At 35.3% G+C, this 14,858-nt stretch overlaps 1 protein-coding gene across 1 annotated transcript in view; it reads right to left on the bottom strand.

The window, feature by feature from the left end:
* Positions 1 to 9,765, bottom strand: part of LOC149829089 (carbon catabolite repressor protein 4 homolog 1-like) — a 29,796-nt gene extending 20,031 nt beyond the window's left edge. The window contains exon 1 of the mRNA XM_090017891.1: positions 9,097 to 9,765. Coding sequence (XP_089874017.1) covers positions 9,097 to 9,254 — 158 coding nt within the window. The 5' untranslated portion in view covers positions 9,255 to 9,765. The remainder of the gene's footprint in view (positions 1 to 9,096) is intronic.
* Positions 9,766 to 14,858: the final 5,093 nt, after the last annotated feature.

Below are 14,858 nucleotides of genomic sequence, written 5' to 3'. Positions count from 1 at the left end.
TATATATATTTCATATATATGTACATGTATCCATCTACTTATATATATATATATATATAATATATTTCTTTCTTGTATTAGTTGTAGGGGTATTTGTCATTTATGCATATTCATGTCATTGAATATGATTGTAATTCTTTCTTTTAATTTTTCTTATTTTTGTAACTTTTTCTTTTTATTTTATCCTTTTTTTTATGTACTATTTCTGTACACAGTGTACAACTTACTGTTGTACACAGGTAAGAATAAGAGACGTTGGGTTGACTCCCAACGGCTCTAATTAGAGTTGGTGGGAATCAGCCCAACATCTCTTATGAGTTGCTAAAGCTTATAAATAAGGGTTGTAAGCCCATTGTAAAGTGAGAATTTGAGTAAGGAGTTGTCTCCTTAAGCTTATAAACACTGTGCATTTATTGCACTTCTTTTGTGGTGTAAAGCTTATAAACAGTGTGCATTTATTGCATTTCTTTTGTGGTGTAAAACTTATAAACACTGTGCATTTATTTTGTGTCTTGAGTATTTGAATTATCAAGTTATTTGAAAACTTGATTGTTTGCAACGATTCTTCACCCGAGATATTCCCGAGATTTATTAACTTTTAAAAATCTCTCTGAGAAATACATGTTAAAATATATGTATTAATACACACACAAACATATATATATATATATATATATATATCTTCAAATACACCATAATACCCGATAGGGGTATTATGGTCATTTCACACAGTACCCGATAGGGGTACTTGTTTTTCTTCCTTTTTTATTTTCTGTAATTATTTTATTTTTTATTTTTAATTTTTAATTTTCTTTAAGCCACCTAAGGGGCCCCACCATAGAGTCGTAGGGGCCCCCAACAGTCACAATTGTGACCGTTGGGGCCTCCCAACGACTCCATGGGAGACCCCTTTTGCGGCTCTCCTTTTGAGGCCATGTGGCCTCTCTTCCTCTCTTTTCTTTTGTATAAATAGGAATGAACCCCTTTATATTTTATTATGCTTGAGAGCTCTCTCTCTTTCAATAAAGAGACTTTTATATTTTTGCCTATCTAAAGGCTTGTGTATGTGTTGTCCCTTTGTGGACTTGGCTATTGTCTCTTTTGTTTGTCCATTGTAGGACATTGCAAGTGCTTATAGCATTTTTTGTATTTTCGCATATCTCATTACATGGTATCAGAGCCACTTGGTTCTTAGAGAAAAAAGCGTAGTACGTATATTTCTCATCTATTGTCTCCCGTTTCTCACTTCTTGGTGGCATTATGGAAGCAAAAATCGACCTATCCTTCAAACTCAATGGAAAGAACTATATGATGTGGGCTTCGGCTATGGAGAACAACCTCAAAGGTAAGAAACTTTGGGGATATGTTATGGGCTCCATTCTAGAACCTAGATTGGAGCTCACAAAGATCGAAGGTGGCCAAGAAAAGACTCTTGAAGGAGATGCTCGCCCCTCAAAGCCATTGAAAATCATCAAAAAGAAGTTGAATATTGGAAAAGCAATCACGCAAAAATCCTTGCTTAGTTCATAAACAATGTCGAACTCAAGGTATGTGCTAATATAGCTAAATTTCACTGAGCCAACGAGGCTTGGTTTTTTATGAAGGGTATGTATTAAGCCCTTTCCTATTTGCGATAGTGATGGATGAGCTTACGAGATCAATTCAAGAAAATGTACCGTGGTGTATGTTGTTTGCTGATGATATTGTTTTGATTGATGAGTCTAGAGCTGGGGTTAATGCTAAGTTAGAATTATGGAGACAGACATTGGAAGCTAGAGGTTTTAAGTTGAGTAAGAGTAAGACTGAATATATGGAATGTCGGTTTAGTAAGCAACGAAGTAGTGATGGGAGTGTAGTGAAGCTTGGTGAGCAAGATATACCGGTGAATGATTATTTCAAATATTTGGGATCCATCATTCAAAAGTATGGAGAAATTGATGGAGATGTAAATCATAGGATAAAGGTTGGGTGGATGAAATGGAAAAGTGCTACTGGAGTGCTGTGCGATCGTAGAATGCCATTGCGGTTGAAGGGAAAGTTTTATAGGACGACTATTAGACCCGCTTTACTATATGGTACGGAATGTTGGGCTGCCAAGAGACATCATATTCAAAAAATGAGTGTAGCTGAGATGCGGATGCTTAGATGGATGTGTGGAAATACAATAAAAGATAAGATTCGGAACGAAGAGATACGTAAGAAGGTAGGTGTTGCACCCATTGAAAATAAGATGCGAGAGAATCGTTTACGGTGGTTTGGACATATTCGGCGAAGGCCTAATGATGCTCCAGTTAGAAGGTTGGAGAAATGGGAAAATATATTAGTTAAAAGAGGTCGGGGTAGGCCTAGGAAGACTTGGATGGAGATGATAGGAAAGGATATGAATGCTTTGAACCTCACCGAGGACATGGCGTTGGATAGAAATGATTGGAGGAAAAGGATTCATGTGGAAGACCCAAAATGAATTTCTTTTTTGGTTCATATCGCTGACCCCAATTGTTTTGGGATGAAGGCGTAGTTGTTGTTGTTGTTGTTTGTTGTATGTATACCCAAAGGATCTTGCAAGAGCATATTTCTTGCAAGAAAAAATTAGAACCACCAAACAAGGTGATTCAAGTATTCAAGATTACTATAGTGTTTTAAATCCACTATGGGATGAGTTGGCTCTTTTAGAGCCAAAATGAGTTGCTATGGAAGATGTTGAATTAAGACAAAAGCAAATGAAACAAGATCGATTGTTTCAATTATTATTTGGGTTACGTCCCGAATTTGAGCAAGTGAGGTCATCACTTCTCCATAGATCTATCTTTCCTCCAATAGAGGATACCATTGCCGAAATCACTCAAGAAGAAACAAGGCTTGGCATGAGTAAGAATGTTAATGAAGTGTTTGCCGTATCCAAACCCGTCAACAATGTAAAAACCTATAAACCTCCTTACTTCGATAAACAAGGAAACTACAATGGAGGAAGAAAAATGATTGTTTGTCATCATTGCTATGAGTCGGGTCACATTAAACCCGCTTGCCCAAAGCTCAATGGAACTTTAAAACTTAAGGTGACCTCTTTTGAAGAATCTACCACCAAAGAAGATGAAGGCAAGAATGGTGATCTCAAAGAGACCCTTGGTCAAATATCCATGGCTCTTCAACAAATCCTTAAAGCTATTTCCTCCACATTGGGTGTGGCCATTGCGTCTATATCATCACTAGGTACGTATTCTTGGATATTAGACTCCGAAGCATCTTTTCATATGACCCCTCATGAAAATACCTTAGTCGATGTTTGCACCAATTCAAAAGGCTCTTGTGTTTCTACGGCCGATGAAACTTTTTTGAAAATCTCTAGTATTGAAACTCTAAACTCAAAAAATTCTCAAAATCTTTTTGTTCCAAAAGTTAGATTTGTCCCAAAACTAAATTTAAACCTTTTTTCAGTCTCCCAAATTGCCGACCATGGATGTGAAATATCTTTTTCATCTAATGGTTTCTTTGTGCAGGATCTCCGATCCGAGAAGTGGATTGGGCAAGGCCATAGGAAGGGGGACCTTTACTATATGGATAATCTAAACCTTCCTACAAACTATTTTTGTTCTTATGTCAAAGAAAAAAATATTGAAACTTGGCATAAAAGGCTTGATCATCCAAGCTATTCAAAAATGTATCTTTTTCCATTTGGAAACAAATTTTGTAAGGAAAAAGGCATTAATTGCAAAGATTGTATTTTTGAAAAAATGAAGTCTATTCATTTTTCAACTAGAACTTTTCTCTCTTTAAGACCCTTTGAATTGGTGCACTCGGATGTTTGGGAACCATTTCCGGTCATGTCTAAAGGGGGTTACTCTTACTATGTCACTTTCATCGATGACTTTACTCGATATGTTTGGATCTATTTTCTTAGTCACAAATTGGAAGTGTTTTCCTTCTTTAAAGAATTTTATATGAAAATTTAAAATCAATTTCAAAGTAATATATCTACTTTGAGAACTGATTCTGATGGTGAATACTTATCTAATGAATTCCAAAATTATTTAACTCAAAATGGAATTTGGCACCAAAAATCATGTCCTATAACTCCACAACAAAACGAACTAGCAGAAATAAAGCATAGGCATATCATAGAAATCGCTAGAACATTGCTTGTCTTTAGAAATATTCCAAATTTTTTTTGGGTCGAAGTCGTCTTAACCTCAATATACCTAATCAATAGAATGCCTTCCTCAAAATTAAAGAATGTCTCTCCCTATGAAAAACTTTTTAAATTCTCTCCGGATTTCAATCGTCTTTGTATTTTTTGTTGTAAATGTTTTGTTCTCTTGCATAAGAGAAATAAGTTGTCTCCAAAGGCAATTGAATGTGTTTTTCTAGGTTATGGCAAAAATAAAAAAGGCTATAGGTGTTTTGATTTCGAAAATGACAAGCTATATGTTTCAAAAGATGTAACTTGCTTAGAAGATGAGAATGGTTTTGAAAAAATGGAAAAATCAAATGAAAGTGATTATATGTTTTTACATGATCTTATTGATGACTCTATGAATCATCTTGAAAGCATAGAAGACACTTGTGATGTGGCCAATCTTGATGTGTCACCATCAAGTGATGGTGCTAGTAATGAAAATATTAATGTTTACACCCGGAGAGATCAAGGAAGGCCTATTAGTGCTTTAGAAAAATACTCTCAAATTTCTGAATCTTCAGAAGAGCCCCCCATTCGGCACTCTTCTAGAGAATCAATACCCCCTAATAGGTTTGTATCCTATGAGTCTTTAGCACCCAATTATCGAGCATGTTTGATAACCTTACATTCATATTATGAACCCGCTCACTATAATCAAGCTAAAACTCTACCACATTGGGTTGAAGCAATGAAAATAGAATTAGATGCGCTAAAAAGGCTAATACTTGGGAAATAGTCAATCTCCCTCCGCATAAAAAACCTATTGGATGTTGTTGGGTCTTTAAAGTTAAAACTAAAAGCGATGGATCCTTAGAAAGATATAAAGTCAGGTTAGTAGCAAAGAGATATTCGCAAGAATATGAAATCGAATATAAGGAGACATTCACTCCTGTAGCCCGAATGACTAGTGTCAGAACTTTAATAGTTGTCGCATCAACAAAAAAAATGGCCTATATATCAACTCGATGTGAAAAATGAAGAAGTATATATGGATCCACCACCTGGAATTAATATTGGACAAGGTCAAACTCTTAAAAGCCTTATATGGTCTTAAACAAGCCCCCAAGACTTGATATGATCGTTTTAGTGAAATCATGGTTAAATTAGGATTTCACTCCTGTTACACTGGCACCGCTCTCTTTGTTAAAAGTGCAGGTACTGGCATTGTTATCTTATTGTTTTATGTTGATGACATGATTATCACTGAGAATGATCAAAATAGTATTGTTGATGTTAAAACAATGTTGAAAAATAATTTTGATATGTCTGATTTAGGCTTCCTTAGATATTTTCTTGGTATTGAAGTTGCATATTCTCCTAGAGGATATATTTTGTCACATATGAAGCTTGCTGCAAATATATGTATCAAGTCTGGCATTTCAGATGATAAAAAGGTAGAGACTCCAGAGGTTATTAATGCCAAATTAATATTGGAGGACGGGGTTCTTCTGGAAGATCCCACATCCTACAGACAACTCATTGGATCTCTCACTTACCTAACCATCACCAGACCAGACATCGCTCATGAGGTTCACTCTGCAAGCCAATTTCAGCATGCTCTTACAACTGTGCATATGAGCGTCGTACTCCGGGTCATCCGATACATCAAAAATACTATAAATAAAGGGTTATTTCTATCCTCATCTTCTTTGTTAAGCCTTCTTGCTTATACTGATGCAGATTGGGGAGGTAAACCTAATGACAGAATCTCAACTACCAGCTTTTGTGTATTTTTAGGCGATTCCTTAATTGCCTGGAGATGCAAGAAGCAACAAAAAGTCTCGCTATTTTCTACTGAAGTTGAATACCGGGCTATGGCAACCACATCAATGAAACTAGTTTAGCTTCGCAGTCTTCTCAAAGACATGGGGGTTGATATTGCTGGAGCTTCAAAATTATGCTGTGACAATAAGAGTGCCATATATATTGCAAGCAATCACACATTCCATGAGCGCACCAAACATATCGAGATGGACTGTCATTATGTTCAGGATAAATTTTTACGAGGAACAATTACTCTTTCATATGTCACTTCAGAATATCAGCTGGCGGACTTTTTACTAAAGCTCTTCCCGCTCCCCGCTTTAAGTTTCTTCTTGGCAAACTTTTCGTCATCTCCCCATAAAGTTTGAGGGGGGTGTTAAAATATATGTATCAATACATATATCTTCAAATACACCATAATACCCGATAGGGCTATTATGGTCATTTTACACGGTACCCGATAGGGGTACTTGTTTTTCTTCCTTTTTTATTTTCTGTAATTTTTTTATTTTTTTATTTTAAATTTTCTTTAAGCCACCTAAGGGGCCCCACCATAGAGTCATTGGAGCCCCCAACGGTCACAATTGTGACCGTTAGGGGCTCCCAACAACTCCATGGGAGCCCCCTTTTGTGGCTCTCCTTTTGAGGCCATGTGGCCTCTCTTCCTCTCTTTTCTTTTGTATAAATAGGGGTGAACCCCTTTGTATTTTATTATGCTTGAGAGCTCTCTCTCTTTCAATAAAGAGACTTTTATATTTTTGCCTATCTCAAGGCTTGTGTATGTGTTGTCCCTTTGTGGACTTGGCTATTGTCTCTTTTGTTTGTCCATTGTAGGACATTGCAAGTGCTTATAGCACTCTTTGTATTTCCCCATATCTCGTTACAATACCCTCGCGGAGAAATTACCTTTAACGATACAGGTGACTATATATATATATATATATATATATATATATATATATATATATATATATATATATATATATATATATATATATCATGTTTCCTGTTTAGGATAAACTTTAGAAAGTCATGTTTACCGTTTCCATTTCCCAACACATTTCTCATTTCCGTTTCCCTTTCTGGCAACCTTGCTGCTGCCAGCTTGAGTGTTCATTTGCCTGAAAAAAGAGTGTCATTTGAGCTCTCAATGATTGTTTAACAAGTATCATTGGATTTGATGGTAATGTTGGTGGTGTTCACACCCTTCTAAGTGTTTTTTCACAAAATATTAGGGGTTATAGTGTGCATTTTAAACAGCTTTTGCAACTGTGTAGCTGGCGGAACTCTAGCAAGGGACCATCTTGAGTGTAAGTGGTGAAGTGTTTGGAATTCCACAGAAATTTGTTACTAGGGAAAGTTAAAGAGTTTGCTGCATAATAAGTAAATAGTGACCCATAACTGTATAATATGGGTAATTCGAGTGAGAAAATGAGTGACTCATGGAAATGAAGGGCATGTATGCAATCTCCTGTGATTGTAAATCACAACACTTTCTCAAGGTTAGTGAAACATGACAAAAGTGCAAGTTGTGGGTAATTGTGATTTCCAGCTGTGACTGTTTTTGCCTTGAATCTTGTGAAAGTTGGTCACAAGATTGACCTTGCGACCAACAGTCATAGCTTCTACTTTCTCAGGTGTATTGTTCATTGTGACTAAAGCAAACATGTCCAAGAAAAAGAAGCCTTCATAGTAAAGAATACATTGAATGTAAGTGGTTTGGAGGGATTTCAAATTACAGTGGCCAGAATTACTCAAAATGGGCACGATCATAGGAATTGGTCATTCTTGCAGAAGGCAAATGGAAGTACAGCACTGGTGAATCTGTATGCCGGATGAAAAGGATCCTCACTGTACAAATTAGAGAAATGTTGTGAAGGAATATGAAATACTTGATAAAATAAGAAAATGACAGCAAAGTAATAGAACTATAAGTGAATATTATGCAGAGTTCTGTGGGTTATGTGATGAACTCAATTGTTGAATTTATTGCAGTCAAGTTGAATGTCAAACATGTGCAAAGAGAAAAAGAAGAAAGGGAAAGGGAAAAAGTATTGGATCCATTGTGGGGAGTAGAAAATATAAAGCCATAAAAGAAAATATACTTGGTAGGGAGGTTTACCACCCCTTGGGATTGCAACTCAGTTTTTATTAAAGAACATAGAAGAATGGCAGACATATAAATCAGGTTAATCTGCCTGGGAAAATCTACCAAAGTGTTCTGCTCAAACAATGAAGGAGAGTACGCTTTCACTGCCTGGGAAAATACCTTAGTAAACATGGCATTGAACCTCAAACTAAGTGCCCCCTCCAAGGTTGCCAGACTAGGAAGCGGACGCGAGAAGCGATGCATTTTAAAATGTATAGGAAACCGGAAGCAATGAATAAAAAAAATGTAAGAATTGAATGGGAATCAAAATGAAACACAAATAAAAACTAAAATAAAAGGGACAAATATTAAATTTCATGTTCTTTTAGTGTAAGAATTAAATTTTTAACAAAATCTAAAAATGATGACTACCAATTTAGAGAAAGCACATGAAAGTGAATGAGGAGTGAGAGAAAACACATAAAAAACAAAAGTTGAGTAAGAGAACATATAAGAAGAATAGATGGCATATGAGAAGTGTGGGGGAATCGAGGTTCTCATCAAGTTTCGAAAGCTTATGGCACTTCCTAAGCCAGTTTCCGGCAAGCAAGCTCCCCACCTATCTAAGAAGCTTCGGTAACTTTGGTCCCACAGCCCTCAGTAAAACAGGGTCATTGAAGGAAAGAAAGAATAGACAACTTTTACAAGCTAGCCAGACACTTTTACTCAGAAACAATGTTCCAAAAGGTTATTGCCTTATTGGGGGGATGCTCCGTTAACAACAGCTCAACCATTTTTAATTCTAACGAACTCGAGATTGTTGCACTGATCACCAGCAGGAGTACTCAAATTAAGAGTCCAAATGCCATCATTCATTTTACAACGAAAACGATGAATGTTCTCAATCATAACTGGAAAACCAATGAAGAACTGCCCAAAACAAGAATCTACTTAATTTTAGGGAAAATTATCAAGAGGGTAAAAATCAAACGCAGAAATAAAAGAAGAGAACAAGAGGACGGTTGAAACCTTATCAAAGAGGGAGGTTTTTTAAATTTTAACAACTAACCACTTGTATCTGACGAAGCAGCCATCAATGGGGTTGGATTCGGAGACATCGTCGTTGGTGACGGCGTTATCAGGGCGCCGCAGGAGGACGTAAGGGGTGAGCTCGCACCCAACGATGGGAATGTCGGAAGGGAGATGCAGACGCAGCACTCTCATCATAGTTCCTCCTCCAACCACGACCCAAATTCCCCTTATTCTGTTTCTCTTCCTCCTTCTCGCCGCCTCCTCTCTCGAAGGATTCTTCCGATGGGTGGGTACGCAGAGGCCTGGCGGAAACCGGGCGGATCCGCCATCAGCCGCCCGCTGAATCCGCCAGCCTTGATTGATTCGTCGCCACGATCTAACCCAATCTTAAGGAAACAGAAACCCCTGAGATGAAGAAGGAAGGGAAAAGAGTACCAGGAAGCCCAAACCAGAAGGCAAAACTCTCTCTCTCTTTCTTGAAGATGGGAAAGATGGGAGGTGGGAAATGAAATGGGTGCACAAGAGAAAGAGAGAAAAAATGGGATGGGAGGGAGATGAAGATCAGACAGACCCTTTGCCTTTTTCCTTCCCCCACTTTTTTCTTCTTGTACTCTCTCTCTCTCTCTCTCTCTCTCTCTCTCTCTCTCTCCAGCAACTCAAACAAACTGCTGATCGTCCTCTCTTTGCACCCTCAAATTCGTGTGCTTTTTTTTTACTACAAAATCACAAGGGTTGCAGTGCGTCAATATAACGCGAAAAACGCGATAATTTCAGAATATCGCTTGTTTGTGAAAATATTGTATTTTTTGTTATGGTAAAAACATTTTTATAATGCTCATCCAAAAGAAAAGCGTTCTCTATATCACTATGTTATTCAAAGCTAATTTATATCTTTAACAAGGTAATATTTGGTCATGTCCACCTGACCATCCAACTAAGCTAGAAATTGTAGTGCCGACCCAACGAGACCTCATAGATAGATTCTGCATAGTTCAAATGCTAGAAACCAGCTCTTGGATCATGTTTTTTTTTTTATGAAAACACGATTTTGTAGGTGAGAAAATGTGGCACAATTTATGTCATTGGTTTTTCAAAGCTCATTGTAGGCCGTTGTAATTGAATGATTTAAGAGCCTATTCCCACCATAGTGACAAATATCACGAAATTTATGAAAATCTCACGATAATATCATGATAAATTGCCTGAAAGTTTAAAACGGCATTTTTTTCAAAATATCGTGAGATTTATGAAAAAACATAAATACCACTATTTAAATGTGATATTTACGTTTTAAAGGGTTATTTATCATGAAAAGAACTTGTATTTTTATTTTTAAATAAATTGTATTAATATTTTCTTATAAAAAATAAATTTTTTATATTTTTTATTTTTTTTTTATTGCCGAGATTTTGCCAAAAAACTGCAAGATTTATGAAAAAATTTCAATTTCTCACAAGTTTTTGAAAAATGAGATTTTGCCAAAAAAAAAGTTTGTCACTGTGATTCCCACTAACCAAAACATGTAGATCACATGTACAAGGTTAGTTTCATTAAAACAAACCAAAAAAAAATGGGAAAACAATAAAGGCTGATGGACTGGAACTTATCTTCACTCATCATTTAACTAACCTGGTAGTTATCAAGTTGGGTTGAGCCCAACACATCTTTTTTTTTAGAGAGAGAGAAAGAGCTAAAACTTATCAAACATTTTTTCTTTTACCTGTTTCTCTCCTGCTAGGCTTGAGTCAAGCTGGTTGGCATCATTAGTGATGGCTAAATATGGGCTGCCATCTATCTTGCTTTCTTTATTGACTTTCTGCATGTGTACATGTGTATATATACAAGTATAAAGCCAATTTGGTGTAATTTTTTTTAGTATTTACATGAACAATCCACTCCCATGATCAGAGACCTAGCCGTGCTGGTAAATACATAATATGGTTTATATGAGACTTACTTTTGCCGGCCTTCCGACTGGTCAGATAGATTTGTAGTTTGGCTTATCAGGCTTGAAAAAGTGTCTGCCATTGAGCTTTGCACGGTTTCGTAGCTGGCTCTAGCAATTTGAGGATTTTAAAATTTGATGTGTTTCTTTTAGCAAATTAGTGGATTTTTTTAATGTTTGCATTGCTTTCAATAATTACATTATCTGCATTTAGAAGAGAAACACTTGCCTTCATAATTGATAATCTATTGGGACTTACTAGAGTACTGCTGTTGATGTATATTTTTTGAATTATTACATGGAGATATTGCCCCTAGGATCATAGACCTAGTGGCTCTAGCTCAGCCACTCATCTTTTTTTTTTTTGAAAGGCAAGCTAGGGTTAGGCGAATCCCCAGTCACCCCATGTGGCAGAAGGATTCGATAGTGGGCCTTTTGGCACAAGACCCCGCTTAACACATGAGATACCACCTTATTGTCTTGGTACCATAGTGACAAATATAGCGAAAATCTCGTGAGAAATTGCATGAAAGTTTAAAACAACAATTTCTTGTGAGATTTTCAAAATATCGCAAGATCTATGAAAAAACATAAATACCACGATTTGAACACAATATTTACGTTTTAAACGGGTATTTATCATGAAAAAACCATGTATTTTTATTTTTAAATAAATTTTATTAATATTTTCTTATAAAAATTACTTTTTATATTTTAAATTTATTTTTTTATTGCCAAGATTTTGCCAAAAAATACAGAATTTATGATTTTTTTTCAAATTCTCGCAAGTTTTTGAAAAATAAGATTTTGCTGTTTTTAACGTTTGTGACTATGCTTGGTACCAGAAAACTCGATGGGTTTATCCCTCCCCCAAGGAGTCATCTTGTTTTGGCTTATGCAAGAAAATGACACCCATGACACAAGGGCACCTCGTTACTTGGTTTTTTTAAAAAGTCATCCTTGCTTCATAGGTTAATCTTAAATCCATCCCTGCTTTATCCTTAATCCCAAATTTGTAATAGGAAAAAATATTTGCTACTAATGAAGGTAAGGAACTAATGATCTAGAAATCATAAGAGCAAGTTGTATCGACTCAATCTAACCACATAGATGTGATCAGCATGGTTTGTTTGCTAAGAGTCAAGCCTTGGACCGTGCTTTTTTTATGTAATAATTTTTTTTAGCACATTATGACCAGTTGATTTTTGGATTCTTTTAAAAACCTAATTACTTGTCATAATTACATGATTCAAAACAAGTTTTCTACTTAACAAACCATGTATATCACATCCCTAACATCTGATCCATCTATTGTTCAACTATATATTGTGAGCTTGATCCAATTAGCATACTGAACTGGTTTAATTTTTAACCAAGGGATTGATCTTCCAATGATATTTCACTTATTTTGGTTGATCTTAGTAGTAACCGTTGTTTAGGAATGTCAAACTACCAAAAACATCAATCTCCCACTATTTTAGCATTTTTAAGTGGAACAGATGCAAACTTGATAAGATCTCAGTAAAAACTAACTGGTTCCTATGATTTTTAATATTTTCAGAATAAAATTTTAAAAGTGCATTGGATGTTGGGAATATCAGTACGACGCCAGCATGTATAGGTATGGCAGGCTGAGTGTAAAACCCATAAAATTTTTGAAATTTAGATTTCCTGAACAATATATATATATATATATATATATATATATATATATATATATATATATATATATATATATTAGGCTAAACCATTTTCATTAAAATAGTCACAATTGAGGTGTTTACTCGTGCTAGTATTGAGAGGATAGACCCATGGGTTCAGGTGGTTCTGGAGTATTAAAAAATGTGGACCCAGAACCATTTGAATCCTACCTATTTTTATTCTTGGCGTGTCCGCCCGAATGGTGACGTTGTCTTCAGTCCTGGACACGGTTTTCTCAGTCAAAATATGGAAAAAATGGGTCTATACAATTTGTGTCCAAACTGACCTGAGTCCGATAACCTGACCCAAATGGTTCTACGCAAATTATATAGAACTGACTTAAACCCAAACTCAGTTATATCCAAAGTAACTTATTCCCAACCCAAACCTGAACTTGGCTGGCACCCCACCCATTAGTACAACCGATTCTAGACTAAAAAATGATTAATCAACATGATTAAAAGCAATGATAAACACTACAAGAATTCTGTGGATTAGCGACGGACGCTATCTGACACTAATCCATCATAATTCTGTCATTGAACTGTTTAGCGACGAATTAACAACAGCGTAGTGATGGATAGCATCCATCGCAATTTCCCGATCGCTGATTACAAGATTGATCTGTCGCTAATTCATGATGGATTAGCGAATGTCATGATCCATCGCTAAATAAGGACTGATTTGGTTTTGTGACAGATACATATATGTCGTTAATCCGTTGCTAAAATTTAGCAACGAATACGTATTCGTCTCTAATATTCATCGTCAATTTAGCGACGAATTAGCGATGGATTACATTTCGTCGCAAAACATTGGCTGATTCCATTTTTAAGATAGATAAATATTCGTCCCTAATCCATCGCTAAATTGACGGCGGATATTAGCGATGGATAATATATATTATATTTTTTTTTAAAATTTGTTTGAAATATAAATATCAAGAAAAAAATTCTCGTTTTACAATTTATATAACCTGTGTATAAAAAACAAAGTACATATAAAAAATACATAGTGAAACAAATTTAACAACTTAGTATAATCCTCGCCAAGTTCTAATTAGTTACAAGTGAACATATACAAAGAGTTTTGTTTGGAACAACAAGTACGTCAAACAAATTCAACACATGAATCTAATCATCGCCAAGATTTGGAGCATCATCGTCTTCATTGTCTCGATTTGCTCCTTCATTCATGCCTCCATCAGCTCCTCTACGCTTATCATCTCCAGCATTATACAAGAGAACCGAAATGTTAGTATTGATAAACAAAATATAATGAAATAAATTATATGCAATACACCTAATCTAAGGCAATCAAAGTAACATTGCTGAATGACACATAGACTAACAATAAAGTGAAGGACATTAACAAAATCCAGTAGTTGTCATAAAATTTTTATAGTGATTCAATCATGCATATATGTGTTATAAGGCAGTCAAAAAAAATTTCATAGTGATTCAATCATGCATATATGTATTCTAAGGTTGTCAAAAAAACGTTATAGTGATTCAATTATGCATATATGTGTTCTAAGGCTGTAAAAAAAAAATCATACTGATTCAATCATTTATATATTTGTTCTAAGGCTGACAACAAAAAATCTTAGTGATTCAATCATGCATATATGTGTTCTAAGGTTGTCAATAAAAGTAAAGTTCATAGTGATTCGATCATGCATATATGTGTTTTAAGGTTGTCAAAAAAATTACATAGTGATTCAATCATGCATATATGTGTTCCAAGGTTGTCAAAAAAACCCATAGTGATTCAATTATGCATATATGTGTTCTAAGAGTGTCATAACAATTTTATAGTGATTCAATCATGCATATATGTGTTCAAAAGGTGTCAAAAAAATTTATAGTGATTCAATCATGCATATATGTGTTCTAAAGGTTGTCATAAAATTTGTATAGTGATTCAATCATGCATATATGTGTTCTAAAGGTGTCAAAAAATTTTATAGTGATGAAATCATGCTTATATGTGTTCTAAGGTTGTCAAAAAACTTTTATAGTGATTCAATCATGCATATATGTGTTATAAGACAGTCAAAAAAATTCATAGTGATGAAATCATGCTTATATGTGTTCTAAGGTTGTCAAAAAACTTTTATAGTGATTCAATCATGCTTATATGTGTTCTAAGGT

The sequence above is a fragment of the Nuphar pumila genome, chromosome 9 (assembly GCF_984573655.1).
Source record: "Nuphar pumila chromosome 9, dmNupPumi1.hap1.1, whole genome shotgun sequence".
Taxonomy (NCBI): domain Eukaryota; kingdom Viridiplantae; phylum Streptophyta; class Magnoliopsida; order Nymphaeales; family Nymphaeaceae; genus Nuphar; species Nuphar pumila.
Note: the sequence above shows the minus strand (reverse complement) of the source record. Positions and strands in the feature narration are given on the sequence as shown.